Source organism: Montipora foliosa, chromosome 2 (assembly GCF_036669935.1).
Source record: "Montipora foliosa isolate CH-2021 chromosome 2, ASM3666993v2, whole genome shotgun sequence".
NCBI classification, from domain to species: domain Eukaryota; kingdom Metazoa; phylum Cnidaria; class Anthozoa; order Scleractinia; family Acroporidae; genus Montipora; species Montipora foliosa.
In genome coordinates this window covers 44438510-44464426 of record NC_090870.1, presented here as the reverse complement: position 1 = coordinate 44464426, position 25917 = coordinate 44438510, and the positions used below count along the sequence as shown (strand labels likewise).

The following is a 25917-nucleotide window of genomic DNA, read 5'->3' as shown; positions in this document are numbered from 1 at the left end:
AAACACCTTTTCTAACTTCCAATACTCGGCGTATCTAGAATTTAAACCTTTCCCACTTCCTCTCCCCTCTCCCCCTTTCAATGTTGACTGCTTAAGTTGCCAACATTTTTTTGTCTCGCTAGCAACACTGATAAGGGGGGGAGGGGGGCTGCAGTGTGAGAGATAATAGGGAAATTAATAACGCCCCAAGAAGGTGAAGTGTCTCCACTATTTTTGCAACTTGTTGTAGCTTGGGTTCTCAAATCTGGAAGCTAAATCTCCATCCTGTATAAGTCCTTAGTGCCCCCTATCCTCGAATATTTGGCTCCGATTTGGTGTCCTTCAAAGATATTCTAGCACTTGAAAAAGTCCAGAGGAGAGCATCTCGCCTTGCGCTTGGACAAAGACGGGAGAAGGACATATGCATGCGCTATATGGAATCTATCCAAGCATGAAAACCTGGAAAACTACGTCTTAATTCGAATGCTACGGAGCGGCCGAAAATACAAAAATCCTGTAGTGGGGGATTACGGATACGCACTCACAAATAAAATAGAATCACTAATTCTTCTCCAGTATCAGAATTTATTTAAAAGAAAACGGCAACAATCAAACTTTGCATGCAGAATATTAAGCATTGCAAAAATCGACATACCAAACAGCCAATGCTTTACTTATGACCAGAAATGCAAGTTCACGAAGTATCCCTTAAAGTCTAAGCACATGCTTCCTGTTTTCAAGAATAAGGTGACAGTGTTGGTGTTAGCGTTATTTCAGTTCAGTTTGTTGTAAATGCAGCTGTTTTTCTTTACTTGAGGACCGGAATAGGCCAGTTTCGTATTCTAACGGGTTGGATTGGATCGAGCATGAAATGGAGGCTAATGCTGGGGAATCTTTTCACATGCAAATTATTTTCCCCGCATTAGCCTCCATTTCATGCTAGATCCAGTCAAGCCGTGAGAATACGAAACTGGCTTATTTAGGGGACACTTTGTGATGTCAATTGTCTGTATTCTTAGCGTAGAGGCCAGCCGAGCAGTCGTCAACATCAAAACTTAAATCTCCTACAGCAAGTGTCTGACAAAGTACAAGTGGAGTGCGATCAGTTCTTGATAATGGAGTGAAATCGAGGGTTTTGAAGAAATGATCGTGCGTGAGTACACGATCCTGCAATAGTTTCAGATTGAACTTGCAGTATACCCGAACGAATGAACGAATGAACAAACGAATAAATGACGTGTGCAGAGCTAACTACTCAGTAGATTTCGCGGGGTGATACAGAATTACCGCAGGGGACCAATTCTAATTAATCCACATTCTTTCGATTAACACCCTATCCAAAATGACACTATTCAAATATTGTAGCTTGAAAGATTAAGTATAGAACGCCGGGACCGGAGGGGAGGGTTCAGTTGAGCCTTAAATATTTACATTGTTTCAATTTATCAATTTGAAATACTCATTTATTATAACACGGCTAGATTAACAGGCTATATTAGATAAAAATACATTACTATGTACTCTTTTTATTTTTTAATTAATATCATATCCTTGTCTTTGTGTTTTGCAGCATCCTCTGAACAAATTTGTTTTTAAATTATTAAGCCCTATCTGTTTTATCTTTTCTCCATGACTGCCACACCCTGTAACAAATGAGCACAAAGAAAACATTGAAAAAACGATTAGATCGAGTTTAAGATATAATCGGAGTGAGAGAGAATAAGCCATGTTGAATCATGATTGAGGATGCAGACACCTTGCACCCTTCCTTCATTTGTAAGAATAGAACTCTACCAGCCACGTCGACTTCTTTTGTATTTGATGAAAATCTTTCAGTATTTGGTTAAGCCCTGGGGATTACAAAGCAGGAATACAAAGGCCGACAGTGTACTGCTTATATAGTTCGACTCGGAAAGTTCTTAGAGTAAGTATCTCGTCAGTCTTCCAAGAATAAACAGACTGATTAAATCTGGAACGTTCTTAAATAGTGATTTATAGATTAATGAAATCGTTGCGTAAAGGATAGATAGATAAACCATTACACTTTGCAGCCAAAGACCGAATTGCGTGCAGCAAAGGAAAGTATACAAAATAAATATTATAAGTATGTAAGTATAAATATTTGTAAAATAATCCTGGAAAAAATACAAGCATGGCATAAGTTTCAGTTATATATGTATACAAAAACATCTTAAGATATACTACGGCTTGATGTTAGAATATATAAAATATACAATCCCAAGAATTACTAATAATAATAAGCTATGACTTGACTTATGATAAAGGAACTTCTAAATCGATCAAAGATTCAGACTGTTTTCAGTTACCGCCCATGGTGATACGTTTAGAGTGTGTTATCCCATGCAAACTAAATATATTATTTTAGGCTGTTTGTCCATGCACCAAAACGGATCAGACAGTCCAGTTGGAGACCAGTCTAATTAAAACCGGTTTCAACCTAGACCACTTGCTAGAAATAACTCACTAAATAGGTGCCGCGATTCGTTGCCTGAAGGAAGTGAACCTTGGCGATGACTAATCGAAATAAGTCTCACCCAACTAGTGGACTAATGCAAATGCTGCATTTTGATTGGCTACGCTACTAGAGGACCATTAGTAATAGTCCTCGAGGAGCGAAAAGCGTCACGTTTTCTTTCGTTTTATTCCCAAATAAATATATTTTCAACTTGCATTTGCTAACTTTATCATTGCCTTTTCTGGCCCGACTAGTTGGGTGATATTAAAACAATTAGACTCCCTTCGCCCTCAAGGGCCACGTTTCAATAGCCATTCGGCTTCTCCTCATGGCCTATTGACCCGTAGCCCGCAAGGGCTATGGGTCTAATTGTTAAATAAACTGCATGGATTAGCATTGTTAGGCTTTCGCTGACCTTTACAGAGCTGAACTGGGTCCAGTGTCCCACTCGGTCAAATTACACAGTCTTCAACCTGGAGCACGGTAACTTGTCAATGACCAAACTGTTTATTTGCTTGGTCTGTAGAAAATGAAGAAAAATCATTATACGACACAGTTTCAATTCCGATATGTCTAGGCAGCAACAACACTTCCTTGCTAAACTGACTTAGTAACTTTCACTGAGTGCCGTCATAGCAACAAAGTCGAAGAAATTACTACTGCCAGACACAAGAACCGGAAATAATTACATCAACCAATACTATTTAGAAATCACTCGTTGGATTCGGTTTTGTGATCATATTCAGAGGAAAGTGAAAGCAGTGAGTCTTGGAAAGTGGAATAAGCCTCGGCCAAAGACCGAATTCAGTTATCGCCTCATTATATAGTTTTTTAGAGCTGTCATTTGAAGCCTGCATTTCCTTCTTTTCGAACAAGAAAAATATCTATTCCCACGTCAGGGCAGCGCAATTCGCACAATCCAGAACGCGTTCAAGCTACGTTCTTGCAAGGCTCTCCCAGGGACTGAGACAGACAGAAAGCCTGCTCGCGCGGCTAGCCACATTAGATGGTGGATTTTCCCGCAAAACTTGGTCTAAAAATATACACTTTTCTGACGCTGATGGGAACAAACCTGACTCTTATAATCTTGGGTAATGGACTCTTGAGATCATTTATATATGAAAGACAGTGAGTACACTGAGGTGTGAGAAACCTGCGAACAGGCGTACTTTTCCTTAGACGTGGTGCGAAAAGGTACGCCTGATACAATTTCTTAACGAGTCGTCTGCCCGTAGTCCAGAATCTGGACTTTACTCTGATTGGCCGAAAAACAAGAGAGCTCTTGGAGCCTCGCTCCGATTGGTTACAGAATTGCAAATCGTACTTCTTGTAAATCGGTTAACAGCTGATGAAATTATGGCCGCCGAGAAGGATTTGAACACGAGTGATGTTTAGGCTCTGTTTACAGCTGCTGTTGCTTCGACTTCAGATTTTTTCTCAAAAACCTTTAAAGGAAGAGCGGAGAGAATGCATCCGGAGAATGGTTTGAGTAAAAGAAGACATTACAGTTGTACTTCCTACGGGGTTTGGCAATAGTGTTATTAATACAGGCCCGAACATTCTAGAAGAAAATGCATCGCTCTTCTTCCACCAACTCGAAAACGTTTATAGTTGTGGCAAGTCCGTTGGAATATATTCGGAAGCAACAAGTTGCGAATCCAAAAAGAACCGAATAGAACTTTAGGGCTGCCACATTCGGGGAATCAGCCGAGCTTGACAGAGAAATTCGACACTGTTTACGGAATCGCTGAACAATCTAAACACACTTCTAACAAAATGATAGCTGAGTAGCTGCTCAAAGTCCATTGTCCTCATATCTATTTTTATAGCATCTTGTATTGGCATCTCAAATATTCGAGTTTAAATAAAGCCGGTTTATTGTACTGTTGATTGCGCCTGATGATAACATGAAGAGTTCGGGCTTTTTCTGCCATTTTATCTCGAAATTCTTTCTTCCTTGATGGTTTAACAGAGAAACCGCACCAACTGTCAAGCAGCTAAGGATTTGCAGAAATAGTTTTGATTGCAGACATCAAAGCCAGAGTGCTATTTTTTTTTTGTAGCGTCTTTACTTGAATCGCAGCGTGCAGGTAATTTCCGGTAAAATCTGATTGGCTCACATTTATAGCATGACACATGATAACATCACTCTTGACAGATGGGCGGCAGACGACTTACTTTTTTAGCGCCCTGTCTCAAGAAAAGTACGCTGGATCGCAGGTTAAGGTGTGAGTATAATGCATAACCCAGTCCAAAGACATGTAGCCACCGCTGAGCCGTCAGAAGCGTTATAAGAGAAAGCCTTGACGTCGTTACTCTTTTGCATTTAAGCAATCGAACACGTTTTCCGTGTTTGCATAGCCTGATATAAACACGAGAGGGGTTGGGAGAATTTGAAACAGTTATGCAAACCCGAGACGAAGTCGAGGGATTGCATAACTGTCGCGAATTCTCCCAACCCCTCTCGTGTTTATATCAGGCTATGCAAACACAGGAAAAAGTTTTATATTGCTTTTATAAAATATTTCTCAAAGATAATTCAACAAATGAAGGAAAATGATGTTTTTTCACTTTTTGATTGCAACAGATTTTCTTGACACACGGTCATATTTCCTACCAACCAATCACAACGCGCGTCTGACAATACATAACCAATCAAAATTCGTGAGATGTCACTGCCGTGTTTACATACACTCATCTAAACACAGCTATTGACCAATGAGAGTGCGCGTACTATCCTAATTATTTTATAAAAGAATTTTGTCGAAGCACTCGCCCAAGAATGCGAAAACGCCATTTCCGGTTGCCGTCCTCTTCCTCAGTGTCTTCAATAATATAGGCTGAAAATGTGGCACTAATTTATAACTACAGCAATGATATCTCGGGAAAATCACAAACCAACTGTCCAGGGTCAATTGAGAATTTATATTAGTAGAAACGTCAAACTTAAAATTCACCTTCAGAGTGGTATCCACTTTTGAGCTCCGATAAACTGTCCGACGACGCTTGTCCCACCACGTTCCTATTGCAGCCCGAACCTGAATTAAATTATTGCAGATTAAATGGAAATGGCTCTTTTCATGAACGAAATCAAAGTACTCGTTTCTGTTGGGTACACAGGACTTCAACAAGATTTGGAGGCGTTCTTTTTCGTCGGACGCACCAAGGCTTACCGAAACTACGTGACTTTGCTGAACTTCATGGTTAATCAAGTAGAGGGCCATGCGAGGAAACCGGGGGCAAAAACCTGGTTAATTATATGTAAAACTTGCACGTGATGACTGAATACAGCTTGACTGTTAAAAGCGTTTTCAAGGCAATGCATCACAAACCTGTTGATCCAAGACGCAGTGGAAAATAAAAACGAAGAAACCCTATAAAAAATAATGGAGCCGCATAAGCCATAAAAGTAAACTCGTAGGCTACATAGCGAAAAACGTAGTCAAAATATTAGCAAGAATTCGGCTCCAGTTCACGACTGCTTAATTATCTTTTGAGCTACAATCTGGAATTTTGCATACAGAAATTCACATTAAACATCAGCAATATCAAATGCTGTTCATATAAAGGAATGATCTTGAGGTTTATGATAATAGATTTAAAAAATGTGTATTTCATTTCACTAGCAGCCGAGTCGTCGGGTTGCGTGCTTCTCAATTGGATTTCATTCCCTAAACAGCGAGGGTGAAAGCCTAAAATAAAGGTAATCATTAAATTCTCAACCTCGGATAATGCATTTCGCGTGCTCTGATTGGTTCATTCAATCTCGATTATCACCTCATACACCTTAGTTTGACCTTATATGGTAAATGACTGCGCTAAGCGTTGCGAAGCTAAAAACGTTTTCGCCGGAAAGCGAAATTTTTCTCTGAATAAAGCCAAAACTGAGGAAAAAAATTTGTAGAAACTTTGGATCAAATTGCGACGTTTAGAAGTAAGCGAAAAGGCAAGAAATGTGTTTGTGATTTGTCTACGTCTGTCTGACCACAAGGTATTACACACATTATGCACTATTAATTAGATGCACGCGAATTTTAATGACCGTAACAAAGTGTCCCCTTGCACTTTTCCCCAGTCTTCAACGGAATACAGACAATTAGGCCCGTTTTAAACGTCTCATTTCACATGTGCCAAATCTAATGCAAATGAGGGAAAACAATAGATATTTCTCATTTGCATTAGATTCGGCACGTCACGTGTGAAATGCGACGTTTAAAACGGGCCTCACCTTACTCTCTATTTTAAATTTTTTATAAGAACGTTAAGGCTGCGATTAACCAAAGTTTTAACAACGTATGAAGAACATCCCTCAGGCTGAGAGTCGGTTGTGAACGTTTTTATTTTGTTCATTGTATTTTAAATAAATCTAAATTAACCCAAATACTTAAGGGCATATTTTGTATAACATAACAATGATTTTCTTATTGCATGTTAGACATCTCAGTTTGTAATAATGAGCAGTTCTTATTTATAATCGTTGCAAAACTACTTCAACACCATCAAAGTCATCACGTGAAAAAAGTCTGATAGAAACATCTTAAGAACGTCTTTATCCTCGCATCGCAAAACTAGTATATTATATTAAAAGAACTTTCAGCCTCAGCTCCAAAATTAGACGTTCTTACTGAAAAAAAAAAAAAAAGAGTGTAACGTCCCAAAGTGTGTCCCCCAAATGCTTCTCCTCAAGAAAGAATAAACTGCTGCATTTACCCCAATTTATTATTATTATTATTATTATTATTATTGTTATTATTATTATTATTATTATTATTATTATTATTATTATTATTATTATTATTATTATTATTATTATGAACTCATGAATTCATGAACTCATGTCATCATTATCATGTGAACTTGCCCATGTAAACTTGTCTAAAAGCATACGGAAACTGCTAGTTCTGAGCTAGAATACTTAAAGAGGGACAAAGGAAATTTGGAAGACCATTTGGAAGATCTCGAGAGAACTGGTCAAAACGATGAAAGAATGAAGAAGCGCTAAGCCACAAACACAAAAAAGAAAATGATGTCAAGTCAAGCGCGAAGGCCGAAGGTGAAATGGACTGTGAAGATGAATAAAGGTCTTGTGGACTGTAAGAGAAAAGCTAAGGAGCTTTTGTCATCGGATAATCCCCCCTGTAATGAAAATGGAAAGAGAAGAGGCTACATAGAGATCATGAAAGAGCTTTGGGACGGATTGGGACTATACGGCTATCTTCAATTGAAGAGCCAAATTCTTCGGGACCAAGCTTCGCGGCTAGAAAAAGTTAACAACAGTGGAGGGGATGTGAGCACAGCGGGGATGAATTATGATGTCGATATTAGAGATGTCACTACCCCAAATATCAAAATATGCGATTTCAAGTTGAAGAAAGTGAAAATGCTAATATCTCTGGAATGAGACTGATTTTGAAATTGAAAGAGGACTTGCCGGACTTTCTTAATCGATGTATTGTATATAACTCTGCTTACTAGCTGGTCTAGTATAGTACGAAATCTTTTTCCCCTCGTTCCTTTTTTTTTTAGTTTTTTTTTTTATAGATTTTTATTAATTAGTATGCAAAGACCAAAGAGAAAGATACATATGTAATGGCATTTTTTTTAATAGTGCATATTAAATGATTTATTATTGTATGATTATTATTGTAAAATTTAAGATTTTTGTTTGAATTTGTTAATAAAGTTATTAAATTTTAATTATTATTATTATTATTATTATTATTATTATCATTATTGATGAAATGGTTTATGAAATGAATCATATATGAACTACGGATATGAAATCAAGTGAAGCTATGATCCTCGCAGTTATGAGGGAAATTGCAAAAGTTGCGCTCATAACTGCGAAGATCATAGCTTCACTTGATTATTATTATTATTATTATTATTATTATTATTATTAAACCTAACCGTATGATCTTCGCAGTTATGAGCGCAATTGCAAAAATTGCGCTCATAACTGCGAAGATCATAGCTCCACTTTATTATTATTATTATTATTATTATTATTATTATTATTATTATTATTATTATTATTATTATTATCCTTATTGTTATTATTAGCTAAAAATAACGCTAACCTTTACCCTTGCCTTATTGTTGGAAATAGGATGCAAATCAAAATAAAGACGCAAACAGCGGTAACAACCATTATGAACAAGCGCATAGTTTAAAATTACTTACTTGATGTTTCGTGTGCATCGACATACATTCTCAGAAATGACCGTTAACTACAAATTTGAACATTTTATATGACAAGCTCAGTCTTTCTCAAATGTCCGAGGTAGTCATTAGAGGGCTAGTTGTTGGGACTGTCAGGATTTTGATATCGGTGGGGTGCAGGGATGCCGTAGTGGTGAAAGCACTCGCCTCTCACCAATGTGGATTGGGTTCAATAGGCCATTTCCGAGTTCGTGTCTGCCTCCTTTTCAAAGCGAGTCTAAGTGCGAAGTTTTTGTTATGAAAATTAGTTTTCATTCATATGTTAAGTAGAACTAATTACCATCACAAAAACTTCGCACATAGACTCGCTTTGAAGAAGAGGCAGACATGAACTCGGAAATGGCCAATTCCCAGACTCGGCGTCATGTGTGGGTTGAGTTTGTTGGTTCTCTACTCTGCACCGAGAGGTTTTCTCCGGGTACTCCGGTTTCCTCTCTCCTCAAAAACCAACATTTGATTTGATTTGCGTTGTATTTACTATTATTTGTCACATTAATTGTTTTGGCATTAATCAGCTACTTATGTTATTATAAAAGGTTCAAATTTTTAGTTAACGTTCACTTTTCAGTGACAAGTGCCTTATAAGTTAGAATAAATCCGGTGCATGCTATTCATAACAAACAAACCTGAAGCGAGTTGAAGATTGCAAACAAATAAAGAAAAGCCACTGTATGCTGATCAAAGCCGAGGACTCCAAACACCCACGTCAAACCAAGCAATGGAAAAAGTATAATAGAAGATTTGATTCCGCGCCTATGAGAAAGAAAGCGATACACTAATAATGTGAGTTGGTCAACACGCCATAAAAATAAGCTGAACAACTTCGATCTCATGATCTCTCTTCTTCTTGTCCCCTCGACAGCTAGGTCGAAATCGCTGACAGGCATATCATAATCAATTGTAAAAGGAATAAATTTGTCAAACATTTCCGTTAGAAGAGGCTTTCCATAGATCATGATTTGAGAGACGCCGAGAGAAACGTGTACATTAGGCAAAATGATTTGCATAGGCGAAACAGACAGAAAACTGGCCGACTGCTTCCGCGAACATCTTTGCGATGTTGAAAAAAATATCATAAATATGTACCAAAAGCCATTGCGCGCCATTTCAACTTTCATTTGTGGTCTTTCCGTTCATTTTTTAAATCGGCACACTCATGGAATCAATTTGCGCTTATACATTTGACAAATTATTTTTTATTCGTGTTTTGTTGTTATCGTGTCTCTTGCACCAAAGACAATGGCATAACTCCACCACTTACTATATAAAACTCATACCACAGTTCACCAATTCGACAAATTATTTTTTATTCGTGTTTTGTCGTTGTCATGTCTCTTGCACCAAAGACAATGGCATAACTCCACCACTTACTATATTAAACTCAAACCACAGTTCACCAATCGCTCTGACGAGTGGCTAACGCTCGAAACGTCATCCGTCAATCTTTTTCACTGTGGTAAAAACATTTGACGTTTATCAACAGTGATAAAGCCAAATTTTCTTGTTCCACTCTCCCATCAGTTCACACGGTCGCGGTTCTTACAAACTAATCACTTTATTTATTTATTATTTTGCAAAGTCCCTGCAAAGTTTTTCCACGCCGGTACTTACACTTCTTCTCATCCTTTGTAGTCTTTCCTACTGCAAATCCTTGCAAAACAAAGCAAATACACTTCATTTTTACACCGAGCTTATGAATGGTCCATACTTACTTGATCTTTTCTTTGTGTGAGGCACTCGTCATTTTGTGACTTGTCAACATAGCTCGTATTACCCAAACAAATATGACGGCGTTAATCTGCAATTTCACGGTTTCGCTATTATTACAAGAACACAGAAACCACGACAAAAAAAGGAAAGGAACATTAAGTGTTATTGTTCTAGTGCTGGAGCACCAGAAGCTCATGACCTAGAAGCGTTTAAGTTTGGTTCAGAGCTGGGGTTTTTAGAGTTTAAAATTTACTTATTTGGATATAACGTAGCTAGTGCAATTTCTTGCGCGTGCAGCCTCGATCTTATTTCTGTCCATATTTGGGCATAAAATTGGTGTCCAAAAAATCCCCAGCTTTGTTTCAAGGAAACGAGTTGCAAGTTACACGCTTCAGGTCATGTACTTCTGGGAGCACTAATTATAATTGGGGAGACTGTAAACTGGAATCAACAAATTAACGCAAAGGAAGTCAAAATGTTGGTTTTTGAGGACAGGGAAAACCGGAGTTCCCGGAGAAAAATCTCTCGGTGCAGAGTAGAGAGCCAACAAACTCAACCCACATATGACACCGAGTCTGGGAATCGAACCCGGGCCACTTTTGTGGGAAGCGACTGAGTGCTCTCACCACTGCGCCATCCCTGCACCCCCTGCCTCCTACTGAATGGAAAGCGTTTGCAAGGGATGGGAAATGGGAAATCCAGCACGAAGAATATGGAAACGTGGGAACGCAAAGACCACGCGAGGAAAGTGAGGAGGGGATCCTCGCAGGTCTGGCATGGAGATGCACTCAAGTTAAGACGTCAATTTTTTTTTACCGTCGAATGCGTTTCCTTATTTTGGGTCAGTCGGTACGTCGGAGTATAAATAAATAAATTACCAAATTTTCGTAGCAGTAAGATTGATGTCAAACATTTAAAAAAAACGACACAACTTTTAAATTTGCAAGACATATTTCGGATACTCAGTATCCATCTTCAGTTGAAGGATGTTTATGAAGGGCTTCTTTGATCTTAACTTGGAAATTAGTAAGAGACGAGTCTAAGATGGAAAAACAATTGAAAGATCATAGATTCTTACACGACTCAGAAACCTGAAGATGTTCATAGATCCGAGAACAAGTGCTCACTAACCCTGGTGCCAAAATGTCTAGTGGTTTCACCAACATAACATGTACGACATCCTGCACATGTAAATTTGTAAACCACCTGGGAACGGAGCGCATTGGGAATCGAATCCTTCACTCTAAACATGTTACTTAACTTATAGGAAGTGAAGGCTAACCTAATGTCTAAATCCTTACAATATTTCATGACGATAAATTTGATTTTACGTTGCGCTAAAAGGGAAAAGGGTCCAATACAAGGTAATTTGCATCCTGCCTGGATGCATCAACTGAGGTGTTGTGGACCTTATAAAGGTATTGATTAACTACTCTTTGTATAATGTTACAGGGGAAACAATTTTTCATAAGAATAGATGTTAATTGTTGGATGTCGGCAAGAGAAAATGAGGGGACAGAGAAGGAGGCTCCCGGTCCAGCCCTTGGGATATGTCATGTCCACGAAAGTTATTTTTAGACGAGCGGAAGTCTTCTGAGACGTCCGCATGCAGGCCAACCTCGGTCCGATGTTTGAAAGAAAATAAATATTCATCAGCCTTCCACGTGCGCCATCATTTTCTCTTTTCACTAAGAACCTGAGAGCGAGGTAAGACTGCATGCGGACGTCTCAGAAGACAGACTTTCGCTAGAACAAAGACTTCCGCTCGTCTAAAAATAACTTTCGTGGACATAACATATCCCGGCCAACGCCTTGAGTCTCCGTCTCTGTCCCCTCATTTTCTCTTGATGTCGGTGTGAAAGCCGCTCCAAGAGTTGTTGATTTTGAAGGCCTTGTCCACTAATGTACGAATAAGACCACTTTTTGTAAGAAAATTTGAAACAATACCGGTCGTCAACGGTTATCACATTAAACCATTACCGCGACCGCGCGTATTCTTGGCTGCGGCCAGAGTCCGTGTTCTTGCTGCTGACCAAAAGAAAAGCGGACTCTTGGGACGAAAATTTGCAAACTGTAAACGTGACTGCAAGACCGTGGTCACGTGATATCCTCAGGTTTGGCGCCTGATGATAAGGGTCACTTATGTCTTTAATCATGACCATCTTGCATAAACCTACCAATAAGACTGTGAGAGAAGGTCCAATAAACGCCCAGATGAGACCAGAATGAAATGATAACCAGCATCTGCGAATAAGAAGGAAAGAAAACATTAATGGCGACAAAGAAGAGCAACAAATGACAATCTTTCTTCAACTGAAATCATCAAGATGGCTAAATAATAAATTGTTATGTACTAGCACGCACTATTAACGTAAATTTTGTTATGTTACGCTGTTATATGAAATTTTCATGACGAGCAAAATGCCTGCCAAAAAAATACAATGGGGCATTGCAGTAACCACTAAAAAGTGTAGAACAATATCAGAGAAATACAGCAAAGCCAAAGACATTCAACTGATTGTATTTGGGTAATCTTGAAGTCGGCCTGAAGATTCTGCCCGGATAATGTTTTTTTTGTCCAACTCATTTTTCTTGTGATGAAATTAACAAATCGAATGCGGTTCAGCGTTGTCAGTACTCTTATCGACAACAGTATTCGTCAACACAGTGGTTAAAATGTTGTGGACTTATTCAATTTTTTTTACCACAATATTCAACGTCGAAGAAAATGTTTATTTCAATGCGCGTGCAAGATCATGACACAAAAGAAGAGCAAGCGTTGTCTATAACTTCCTAGCAATCTGATTGGTTTATTTTTCAAAACGAGTGCTTCTGATTGGCTATTACAACAAGGAAAAGTTGACGCGAGACTCTTATAGACAACGGCAGATAAGCCAATCAGATCGTGAGAATACAAGCAATAGTGGTAAAAGCATAATTTTAAATTAATGAATAAAGGAATTCTATATCATGATGAACGTGACGCAGCCCCGTTATTCGCTTATTTTTAAAAACTTAATTCTCTTACGTTTTATCCTCTCCATATCCCTCTGTTCTTGTGATACACAAGCATGGAACCACAATAACTAAGGGCCCAGCTGCAAAAAACACAATGTATTATTAAACGACATTAACAGGAACATTGTCGGGAAAAACTTTCTTAGAGTTGTCAGAGAAGATTTACAATGCAACCAATCAGATAAATGAAATTTGAACACGTGATCACACTGCTATATTATGGAACCCCTTGGAAAGATGATGTAACAGGGCTCAAACAGCTCTTATTTTTCAGATAGCTGATAATCAGCTATTAGAATCAAGTAGTCGGAAAATTTAGGCCATTTTAGCGATGAAGGATATATTCTCTTTGTCCGAATAATTCATTTTATCTACCCTGAATTATTTTAACGATTCTTTTTATCGGTGAGTAAACTACCTGGCTTTAAATCATCATGCAAATCAAACTTACCCCAACCAAGAATGTAGAAACATTTCCACCGCCACTCTCCGCTAAAAACTTGTACTATGGCGTGGTATATCTGTAAGCCTTCAGCAAGCATCCAAAATACGGCGCTCAAGAAAAGGTAGTGAAGAAAGATGGAGATCACAGTGCAAAGCACCTATGTACAGAAAATCAAACAGGCGAAAACATCGGTTTAAGGCAAATAAATGAGTGAATGGGATCGCACGCATTTAAACGAAAAGTGCTTCCCGAAAGTTTTTTACTTTTGAGTTGAGGAAAGTTGGTGGCTTCTTCAATTTTATGAACCACATAAAGATGTACGCGGCCGGAACACAATCGAACGATATCTGAGCAAAACTATTCACTAAAAGGAAAGTTATCCTCGCGCTTATCGATCTGGAAAATTTAAGCTATTGGCTCTTATAGAACCTGAAATATCCAGGTGGCTTAGTCAAAGGGCTTCGAACCCACACGCGTTAAGTATAACACCGCAGATGTTAAATGCTGCCGCAGTGAGTGAGCAAAAACCAAAATTTGACTTGATTTAAGTTGATTGTTAATTTCGGTTTACAGTGTCCCCGATTAGTACTCCAGCGCCAGAACGACTTGACACTTAAATAAAGTTCCTTTCCTTTCCTCTCCTGTCCTGAAGCGAACGAATTATCGGGAGAAGAACACATTTTTCTTCGGAACGCATGGGGTTGTTGTCAAAGGCACAAGGAATTTGGTGAAATATGCGCAAACCCTCAAACGTCACCGCAGCCATGTTGCTGTTCCAAAACAAAGAAATAGCAGCTGCGATGGTTTACCAAACTAACCTCCGGAAATTGAACTCTATTTTTATGGAAATACTTTCTTTTCTTTCAGTAATCCAATATGGCTGCTGGTCACGTCAGTGAAAACGCTCTATAGATAGTTTTACCGCCATGCAACAACAAAAGAATAAATCCGAAATCGTTCAATGAAAAAGCTCAAGAACTTGGAATATTGTAGGAAACAGGTCTTGTAACCACCTCTCCAATTCTCGGGTATGTGCGGTACATCGTTTCTGAGTTATTAGTCGAAGCATTTCACGCAATTTTGTAGTTTTGTATGGAGACACCATGTGGTCTACCAGTATGGCGGCCGGTAATCAACGAAAACATCTGGAGTTCACTTTACGATGAAAGATAAAATACATGTGTATGAACACATTTCCTAATGTACTTGAAAGGCTCAAACTGCTGATATTCATAGAGATAGACATTTTTTTTTCCAACCAAATAGCTTTGTATCGTGGTATCATGAAGGTGACTATTCGGAAATTCAAAATGCTGTAAGAGGTCACGGAACTGGATGAAACTTGAAAAACAATTTATTTCTAGGTCATATTATGCCAGGGCTCGCATTTTATTGGCTATCGATGCAAAAATTTTACCTTTATTGCATTAATTTCACTTTACTGCACTTCCGTTTGGGATTAATTGACGTACTTTCAGCCAATCAACGCGCTGAAATTTTTTCACGTGCATTATTAAAGCCATTACGTTTGACTTTATTCTTTAATGTTTGTCTATAATTCGAATTTGTTAAGTGAAAAAGAAAAATACAGAAAAAAAAGTTAATTATCGTCGACTTTTGTCTTAAAAAGAAGTACTAACGATAAAGACTCTATACACCTTTAGTATTCTTCTTTTTTTTTTTTTTTTGCAAATTAGAACTTGTTGCCTCGTTCAAGATTAAATATCCTTTTAAATTTCAATTAAAAGAACGAGGCAACAAGAGGCAATAGGCCATTTTCCATGCTTTAAAATTCATCTTGAAAGAGAAGCTTAGAGAACAAAAACAAAGAAAAGTGGATGACATAAAATAATTGTCACAATGTCATAATTGTAACATTCATTCCAACGTGTTTGTTTCTGTTGTTTTTGTCCTCTCTACCTCGCTGTCAAGCTGAATATTGATACTATTTACAAGCAAACAAACGAATACTGCATTGACGGCCATTTTGGAATAAGGTTATTGAGTTTGAGCGCCTTGCTTATGCTTGCGTGGTTACGTCGTTTACCTTAATTTCCCTTGCACGTGAGCCAATCAGGAGAAAAATATTGGCAGCCAGCAAAGCAAAACAAAAGTTGACGTGTATCGTTGTCTTCGGAGACTTCAAATTTCTAGGAAAAGATAACATATTCCTTTGCATAAGTGATTCCAAACTAGATATTCTCTCAACTTTTGTGCAAACTTAGCTTTGGTTGCCTTTTCAGTATTCAAAGGAATGTTTGTTTGGAAAAAGGCCTCCCAGACATTCGACAACTTAGAATTTGAACAAAACTATTTCAAAGAATTTAAATGCTTGTTTAGAATGAGTACCTTCTGCCACCCTCCCAGAAGGAGCCTTTCTTAACTCGACGAGAGAGAAAGGACTCTGCAGAAATCCTGTTAAGTCTTATTGAGTATGCGCAAACCGTTACCTGGAGACAGTTTCAAACCCATGCCAAGCTGATGGCCTTAGCCTTGTCAAAATTATAATGCGCGCGATGCCTCAACCGTTTTGAACGGAGTGACTAGCCCAGAAACTTGGGCTGCGGCGACTTAAAAGACTTGACACGATTTCTGCAGAGGCTCTCTTGCTCGCCCAATGGTGAGTTTTAGGGAGGTTCTGCACGCGGGGTGACGTTCTGCATACTAGAAATTAGTTGACGAATATTCATAAAAGTCATTCCGCCTTACGGGTTTTCCATTGTTCCGTTTTCCAACTTCATTAACTATTAGAGGTCATATGACAAATCCGTATTTCTTAATAACACGTTGGCTATTATAATTGATCAGATAACGAGCAACCGTATCAATGCAATCATAAATGAATAAGGACTTCGTCTTTGAAAGCATTGTGAACTTGTAATTAAAATAATAATAATAATAATAAGAAGAAGAAGAACAAGAAGAAGAAGAAGAAGAACAAGAACAAGAACAAGAAGAAGAACAAGAAGAAGAACAAGAAGAAGAACAATAACAAGAAGAAGAACAAGAACAAGAAGAAGAACAAGAAGAAGAAGAAGAAGAAGAACAAGAAGAAGAAGAAGAAGAAGAAGAAGAAGAGAGCGAACACAAACCCAATCCATTTGTTGCATCGAGTCCGGGAATCGAACCTGGGCCACATTGGTGGGAGGCGAGTGCTCTCACCACTGCGCCAACTTTGAACTGTTGCATAAAACGCAATGGCTAGTATTGTGTACTCTAGAGGTGTCATCGGTCAGTATACTACTTCTGGTACGCTAAATGCTTTGAAACGTTAATAAAGTGATTGATTGATTGATTGATTGATTGTTTGATGGATTGAAGACTGCGCACACTCAAGATCTTCTTTGGCGATGCTATGGTTTTTTTTTCACTTTCATTTTTTATATAAGCTATATATTGCTAGTCAGTAAATATTGCAAAGAGTGCATGAAAAAAATTAATTTGAAGTTGGATTTTCTAGGGACTAGAAAACCACGAAATTGCTATCCCCGGTTTTTCTCAGCTATGACAGGGACCCCTCCCTCCTTTGACAATAACGCATATTCATAGAGACATTCTAATGGTGCTAACCTCCAGAAAAGATAGTGAACCATGAGGGTAATGAAAATTCCGAAAAGCGACATCGAACATCCTACAAGTGTGATATAATTCAGCGTTTCACTGTGTCCAGGGTGTTGCTAGAGTAAAAAATGAAAAACTATCGTCAATAACAGTAATAACAAGATGAAATTCGGACACCGAGAGAGAATTAGAAAGTTAGCACGCACGAAGACCGAAAGGGGCTCTGTGTGTGTGAACCACGTTCCCAGGGCTTTTTGGCTGCGAAAAAGCCATGGGAACGAATTTGGTGCGCGAGTAAGGAAAACTGCCAAGCGCTGATTACCCAGAGTCCTTTGTCGTATCTGCTATTGAGAAATTAATATGCATTTCTTGGATCCCCGAAGCATTTAGGATGTGTCATATATACCGTTGTTGCTTCGAACGGAGGATGTTTCATAATAAAAACTTCCGAATTTATTGAAGTTCTTTTATCAGCTTCATCTTTTTGTGGAAGAGTGGTAAACTTCGACACACTGAGTTTTCTAGTTCAGTTGATTCAAAATTCGAGAAGTGTTTTCTTACATGTCCAAAATAGAGTGAATTGCGCAAAAGACCCAAAAAGTTAGGCTTTTAACTGCACTTTGCAAGCCATGCTTACTTACAGAGGATATGCCAGAAGTGTCCAACAAAACTGCAAAGTTTGTCAAGTGATCGCACTCGCACGTAACAGTTTCATTAACATATCTTGAACGTCGACAGCCTTTAGTGGACCAACCACCACCCACAGAGTTTCTGAGAATTAAAAGCCATTCTGTTATTAGACGAGCTTGAAATAGCCTAGGCGGAAGAGAACTTTCTGCGCATCTATTTCTTGTGGTTACCCCACACACGCAGACACAAAATCTCTGGTACTCATCAAACGAGTTGTAGCTCTCCCGTGGAGAATCATTTCGATGGTTTGGCCTGATAGTTCTTCAAAATGTTCCAATTTTCGACTGTTTAATAACTAAATGTATAGACTTCGTGCTCTACTAATTAAGGAGACTGTAAATCAAGTCAAATCAATTTTGTTTTTGTTTTTTATGACGCTGCCTAGCGAGATAAGGTTATGAGAACGTCAGCACTTAACGATACATTTGCAATTTTCCCTTGAAAGACGCACCCGCCAGTCCTGTAAAGTTGGTTAACATTTTACATGCCGAACACTTGAACTTGGAATATTTACGGAAGTATTCATGTAATGTTGTTTTTCGTGCTAAAGCTCCTTAATGATACATCCAGTTCACTTCTACTCACACGGTATAATCCCAGTAAACGCATTTCAAAGAGCTTTCTGTACCCTGCGAGAGAAACAGATGAAATCAATCGGGAAGAATCAGTGATCCTTGCATTCTCTGCTACCACACCTGCCTTTGCAATACCGGTATATTGCTCCACGAGATGAGCTAATTAGCAGTACACGTTCGAACTGCGCGTTTTTGTTTGCCACGAAAGAACAGATAATAAATAAAACGAAACAAGAAAATAACTTTCTTCTCACTTACCGCAATTATTAATGCTAGGTATGTTTCAGGCTTCTATTTAACAATTAGACCCGTAACCTGCAAGGGCTACGGGTCAATAGCCCATGAGGCGAAGCCGAATGGGCTATTGGCCCGTGGCCCTTGAGGGCGAAGGGTCTAATTGTTTTAGTATCACCAAACTAGTCGGACAGAAAAGGCAATAATAAAGTTAGCAAATGAAAGTTGAAGAAATATTTATTTGGGAATAAAACGAAAGAAAGCGTCACGCTTTTCGCTACTCGAGGACTATTACTAATAGTCCTCTAGTAGCGTAGCCAATCAAAATGCAGGATTTGCATTAGTCAACTAGTTGGGTGATACTAAAAGAAGATATCTTAAATTTTCGAACAAGGAATAAAAAATCATCCATAGACTCCATCTATCAACCATTGTCCAAAAAATTATTTGCGTGCCCTTGAATTCAAAATTCTTTATTCCGGAAAAGTAAAATTTCAGCCCTACAAAAGATGTATTTTACATCAACTGCTTGCTATCTCGGCTCTAAAAGGCTACACGAGCTCGAGTTGCGTAAACTTTACAAAATTGGCAGTCGCTTATCCCACTGCCCAGATAGTGAGAGGCCTGGGTCTATTCCCGAAATGACGTCACTAACTGTCTTACATTCCAGTTTTGAAAGAATTTTTCCAATGCAAATCAGTTTGTGGCGTCTTTTTTGAAGAACAGGCCCATACCTCACGCCAGCTTGGCAAGAGTAGGCCTCGAAGATCCCGGTTTTGTGGTCTGTCCTGTTCTCACCAGCAAATGAGGCCATCTTGGTAATGATATCTTAAAGAAGCTTATGGTCCATGAGGCTATGTGAGCATTTGCAGCCATAATTTTAAGGGGGCTTTGGCAAGTGCTGGACATACCCGATACAAATTGTCCAGGAAAGCGCAAGCCCTAGATCGAGCCCTGTCATTCATTGATTTGATACTATCCACGCTTCATATGAAGCCATGATTTTAGTTCCAGTCATAAATTTTAGCTCCTAACATGTCGTTGTGGCAACTTACACAAAAAGTTTGGTAGGTTGAGGGAGACCTGGCTTCAGGCAAGGGCTCGCTTATAAAATAGCATAGCGTAATTTACCAATAAGACCACTTTTTTCTTATTTATACGAAGAATTTAATCGATTACCATGGATTCAAGAAGTTCCTCAATACCGCTGAACTCGATCACAACTGGGTCAGCTAATTTTCCGGGAGGTGGTTGCACACAGCTGGAAATAATACCCGACACCACTCGATAATGATCGCCAATGTTTCCATCATCCGTGCTGAGGAAATGAATATATATATATAATTGCATCAGGTAGGGTTTCTTGAGAACTGGGGCTAAATATTTGAGAAGATTAAACAGCCAGGTAGAAGATTCACTTCAAGTGCGAGATCACAGGACAAGTAGCAATTTTCAGATCCACTTTGTAGTCATAATTAATCTCTTATTGGTACTCAGGTCCCTGATGTTTGATTGGGCGAAACGCACTAAAAATCATAAATCTGTGCACTAGACAAATTAGCCGTTAAGTCGTTGTTTTTTTCCGCGAAGTATACTGAAGCAATCAAACCTAAGTTATCTTCTCATCTGTTTTCCAGTGAGCAAATAAATGTAAGATCGAGAGGGCAATGAAAAAAAGCCTCCCAATAAAGCGGATACTGCAGCTGGGGCACTGATTTGTTTGCTCACTGGAGGAGTAATGTCGCTTTGTAGCTTACCTCTCTTGTTGTAAAAAAGAAGTTAATGTTCTGAACAGAAAGCTTGCCAATTTCGTCCCTGAAAAAATAAAAACAAAACACGTTTTTCCCTTTTTTTCCTCTGAAAAGCTAACAAGAACAAATGGGGCAAAATGGAGGAAAATAATCTTCCCGGAATTTGGCAGGGTCCACGGCAGGCGTTCTTAGGGGAGATGAAAGATTCACCTAAGAACAAAGTATGGAAAAATATATTACCGAAAAGACAACGACATTCAAATACTAATAACCACCTCGACAGCAACGCGAATGCCGCGGGGGAAACCAAAAGCTCACCCCGCTGCGCAAGTACATTTCAAGTACCTTTCCACCCTCCACGAAAGAACAACGGGAAATGACTGAATTTGAAGTCCGGTGGATAACATGATTACGCAGAGCTGCCGGTTTTCGATGCTTTCTCCACATTTTAACTCCCATTCTGCGTGATTTGCAGCCAATCAAGGCACATTTTGAATTCGTAACAACTTGGGACAATATTTCTTATAACAAAAATGGTGCATGTGAACTTGTATTTTGGATTGACGTCCTCCTAGCTGCCGTCTTCGTTTTAGCGTTAGCATTTACCAGGCCTAGAGAGGGCAGTGCAAATTCAGAGTTTATATTAAAAATCGTCACCCTCCAAAAAAGTAGCCTGTTCCAGGCTCTCAGATAGTGCAGGCGAGGGAACGAGAACGAGCAAAAGAAATACCGAAAAGGATGATTAGTGTCTTAAGTGACCCCGCTCCTTAAAAACCCCACATTTTTTTCCTTTTGGAAACTTAAATAAGACTAGTGTTTTGCATAAAGAAGGTTTCAGTCTTCTTAACCATTAAGGTGTCAATATAGAATAAGTACATAAAATATATTATTACCGTTTGTAAATTGATTTTCAATCATCTTGAATAAGGAGTTTGGTAAGGTGATGGACTGCTTTCCATCGTTCGTCCACACTGGCGTTGAAAGAGGACCATCGGAATAATTAGGGAATGTTACTGGGCCTTTAATGTCTTTAGGAACACGTTTTGCTTCCATTGCTAATAAAAAGAAATGGGATAATGATTTGTTAAGCAACTCAGAACAACATCGAGGTAACAGATGAAATGCTCCCTGGTGTTCAAGATCGAGTTATAAGCAACATGATTAGTGCTGTACCCGAGACTTTTTAAGTCTGTTTGAAACGTACTGTCGCTTTTCAAATGGGCCAGGCGTTGCGAGAGCCGTGTTTGTTCCGTCGGTGAAAGAGGTGGGGGGAGAACGCGTTTCTTAAAAATGCCGAAACTTTTCGAGCGTAATTCGGTTGACATAAAACGCTTTGCATCTTCAGAAAGAAAAAGTTTCAGGTCACGAGACTTTAAGATTGTCCCGAAAGTCCCGAAACTTTTTGGGCCGTTTTCGCGTGTCACAATTTCCTCCATATCTTAAGATTTCTTAAGAACGGAGAGATTTTAAGTCAACAAACTTCAAATCATTTTGCTTCGTGTTAACTTGAAAACGTGCTAAAAGACCAGCTTATGAAAACAAGCGGAATTCAGTTTCGTAAATGGCTTTTCGGGTCCAAAACGTTACGGACTCCAGTAGAGAAACTGGCCCGTTTCTCGAACGTCCCGTAAACTTTTCGGGCCCGAAAAGCAATTTGAAAAACTACGATCCACTTATCCTGAAAAACTGATCTGTTAACATGTTTTCGTTATCAGAGTAAACTATCACAAAGTTTCATGACTTGAAACGTTTCCCTTTTCAAGATACAAGGCGTTTTATGTCACCCGAAACACGCCCGAATAGTTCCGGGACTTTCGAGAAACGGGCCCCTATTGTGAAAGAAGGCTTGAACAGGACTCGAACCCATGACCACGCGACAGCGCTGCATCTATTCTGCCAACACGATCTCTTCCTCAAATGAAAGATTATCCTTCATTGTCACTTTGCCTTAAATGAAGTATTATCCTCCATTTTGACCACTCTGTCCCAGGACTTGTGGTAGCAAATAAAAAGAAAAAAGTAAAAGCAGCCCCTGGACAGGATTTGAACCCGGAGCACCCTCTTCGAAGGAACTGTTTTTATCCACTTAACCACTAACGATCACCTGACTGAAAATGTGCCGATTATTTACCAAAATTAATTTGTATATATATAAAATCATTCCTGAATAATGGTTAAGTCTAAAGCTTGATTTTAAAATGGTTAGCTTCCTCTTGAAGTTCGGTAACCGACATTTTTCATTGTGTAAGCTTGCTTCTTAGCGGGTGTTAATACACGTTTACAGAGGCACTTTTGGAAGAAAAAATTATTGACATTAATAAAAAATGGCATCCTCGTAGTTAGTGACGTGGTAGTCTAGTGGTTAAGTGAAGGGGTTATTAATTACATGTTCCCAGGTTCGAGTCCTGCGAGTCCCGACATTAGGGTTCCGCTTTTAAAAGAAATATGTTCATTTTCCCATGATCCCTATCAAGCTTTCAGTGTCCAAAATGAATGATAATACTTCATTTGGAAGAAAGTGACAATGAAGAATAATCCTTCAATTGAGGGAGAGACTTGGTTGATTTTACCATCTGAGCTAAAGAGCCATCAGTGAGTTGATGACTTGCAAGTTCGTATTATATCCCGTCATAGGGAATAAATGAAATTTCGTGTATTTCAACTTCATTTATGTAATTTGAATTCTAAGAGGAAGTGCCCGTCACAGTTAAGCCTGAAGCCTGGGCTCAAACAAATCGTCCGATGATTTAACCTTTTTCTGGTGACAGAACTGATACGATTGTTTGTTGTTATTTTTTTCTATTGACGGAAGAGAGAATCGCGGTTGTGAGTTACGCCAATTGAGCAACCTTCCTAAACCATAATAAAGGTAAAGTGAAAGTCACTGCTTACGAGCCAGAAAGCCCATCAGGCCGGCGCTCATCTCCGGTTCCCGTAGCATGAAGCGACTAGGGGTATTTATACTCCCCCCTGGATGGGATGCTAGTCCACCGCAGGGTTACCCCCAGCATTACACCAGTACCCATTTATACACCTGGATGAAGAGAGGCACCGTAGTGAGAGTAAAGTGTCTTGCCCAAGAACACAACACAATGTCCCTGGCCAGGCCCCGAACCCGGACCACTCGATCAGGAGTCGAGCGCACTAACCATGATAATAATAATACTAATAATAACAGTAATAATAAAAGTTCTAACAAGACTTAAATAAGGCATCCGAGGAGAGCAGACTTTATTCATTGAAATTTTAGTCTTTTGTAATTGTACATGTTCACCTAGGCAAAGAGATAATTTGGGTGTGTTCAACTCGGAAATCCGCATTTAAATCTTAAAATCTAAATCTCCAGATTTCCAGTCGAACACAAAATCTGAAAATGGATCATGTTTACCGAAATATGTCGCATTAAAGTTTAAAGACAGAGACATGTTTACGCCACCCGAAAGACAGGCACAAGTTGTTACTCACCTATGTTTTCCTTCACCAGATAAAACGGCTCCTTTGAGTTACTCTGACCATTAGCTACTTGAAGTCCAAAGTCTTCTGCTATCCGAGCCAAACCAGTTGCGGTTCTATCACTCTAAACAGAGAGACAATTCATCATGGTCAGTCCATAAATACGTAGTTCTTATAAGTAGGGATTTGTTCGCAACAAAAAAGGATGATCAGGTCGTAAAAAGGCGCGAGATATTTCGTTGACGACAGAAATAAAAGTAATAAATTAAGTAATGATCACTCACCTTTTGAAGCTGTGAAAAATCTTCCAGGTTGTTTAAAGTAAGGAGATTGCTAACAATCTGAAGAAAGCCCTGAGAAAAGTAAACGCACAGAAGTATAAATTGATACAATAAGCGAATAGAAGGAAAAATTACAACGAAAGGGGTTGAAGGAAATTTGCATTTCAAGGGCTTCTCGTCTGGCATACGCCGGATAGTTTGTGCAAAAAGGCTAAACTCTCCCCGTCCACCAATCCCAGGTATTCTAAGCTTGCCGGGCCAACCAATCTTCAGGGAGGTACCGCATACCAGTAGTATACAAGAGGAGGGGGGAGGGGGGAAGGGTTCTGCGATGGGCAGGATCATGTAGATCGTCATTTAGTGTGGAATTAGCCCTTTATCCTCGTGATATCTAAGTGCCCAGGCAATAATATTATATGACACTTCTTCTCCCTAAGCTAGTTTCCTGTAGCTTCCTGTTCGGTCTATTAAAGGATATTAATTAAGCGTCATCTGGCCTGCTTGTTACAATAACGCCCCAACGATACAGACCCTAACCAGTTAATTCTCCTACCTTGACCCCGGTTAGGGTTTAACGTGAGCCACTAAGGATGCGGATCGATCCGCCTCTTTCACCGCCCCCCCCCCCCCCCCCTCTGCAATTTATATACTACTCACGTCGTAAGCTTTGTTTATGAGTAAACAGAGTAAGGCATAATCTCGACATTACATTCAATTTTATGCTATCGAGAAGAGCTCATACGGGATTGCCTGACTGGTCAATAATTATTAAATAAAGCCTCATTAAAGTAAAAAAAGTTCTAACTTACTTCAATGTTTCTTTGATTAGTTTCACTGCCGTTTGCAAACTTCTTGTTATATTCAACAACCTCGCGGAGTATCTGAGTTGATATTTTGATATCTCCAGCCATCATCGCATCGTATCGTTTCGGTGTAGTGAGAACAGATAACTCAGAAATCACATTGGTTATTTGGTCGCTTGATGGCAAGGATAAGTTGAACAGCTTGTTGATCTAGCAAAAATTGAGACACTGTATCAAGAGCTATACAGTTAAAATTTTCTTACAATTACTGAGAGTCACAGAACCTCAGTGTCATGCTAAGATTTTCCTTTTAGACCCTCTTTACATTAGAACCTTCTTCAATTAAGCTAACATTTCAAAGCAGGGTCTTACAAAAAATATTCTAAAAAAATCAATCAAATAACATCTTGTGTAAGCTACAACCGCACAAACACGTTGTCACAGACATTTGGAGACAACATATCATCACGTCAATATTTTTTATATGGAAGTAAGAACCCGTTTTAAGAGCATTCTCTTGTCCTGTGAATTCCTCTGTCCATTCGATTCATCGTTGAAAGAGAAAAGGCAAGTTTTTTGTTCCTTGATGAACTACACCGACCAATTGTGCCTTCGACTTTGGCAATTTTTTGCTTCTTCAATACTTTAGGCAATTGTAGCCAATTGGATGTCGATACTATCATTTTCTTGTTGGCTTAGCAAACGACATCTTTTAGTAA

General features: G+C 39.0%; 1 protein-coding gene across 1 annotated transcript in view; it reads right to left on the bottom strand.

Annotated features, from left to right (window-relative positions):
• Positions 1-1017: 1017 nt before the first annotated feature.
• LOC137991720 (adhesion G protein-coupled receptor B1-like) overlaps positions 1018-25917 on the bottom strand; it is a 58716-nt gene continuing 33816 nt past the window's right edge. The window contains exons 11-29 of the mRNA XM_068836755.1: positions 25205-25408; positions 24399-24467; positions 24127-24238; positions 21555-21716; positions 20668-20725; positions 20090-20228; positions 18687-18730; positions 18053-18182; positions 17421-17527; positions 15898-16000; positions 13857-14007; positions 13416-13485; positions 12565-12631; positions 10390-10475; positions 9304-9430; positions 5788-5829; positions 5413-5493; positions 2871-2975; positions 1018-1622 (exon numbers count right to left, since the gene is read on the bottom strand). Of these exons, the coding sequence (XP_068692856.1) occupies positions 2913-2975; positions 5413-5493; positions 5788-5829; positions 9304-9430; positions 10390-10475; positions 12565-12631; positions 13416-13485; positions 13857-14007; positions 15898-16000; positions 17421-17527; positions 18053-18182; positions 18687-18730; positions 20090-20228; positions 20668-20725; positions 21555-21716; positions 24127-24238; positions 24399-24467; positions 25205-25408 (1815 nt within the window). The 3' untranslated portion in view covers positions 1018-1622; positions 2871-2912. The remainder of the gene's footprint in view (positions 1623-2870; positions 2976-5412; positions 5494-5787; positions 5830-9303; positions 9431-10389; positions 10476-12564; positions 12632-13415; positions 13486-13856; positions 14008-15897; positions 16001-17420; positions 17528-18052; positions 18183-18686; positions 18731-20089; positions 20229-20667; positions 20726-21554; positions 21717-24126; positions 24239-24398; positions 24468-25204; positions 25409-25917) is intronic.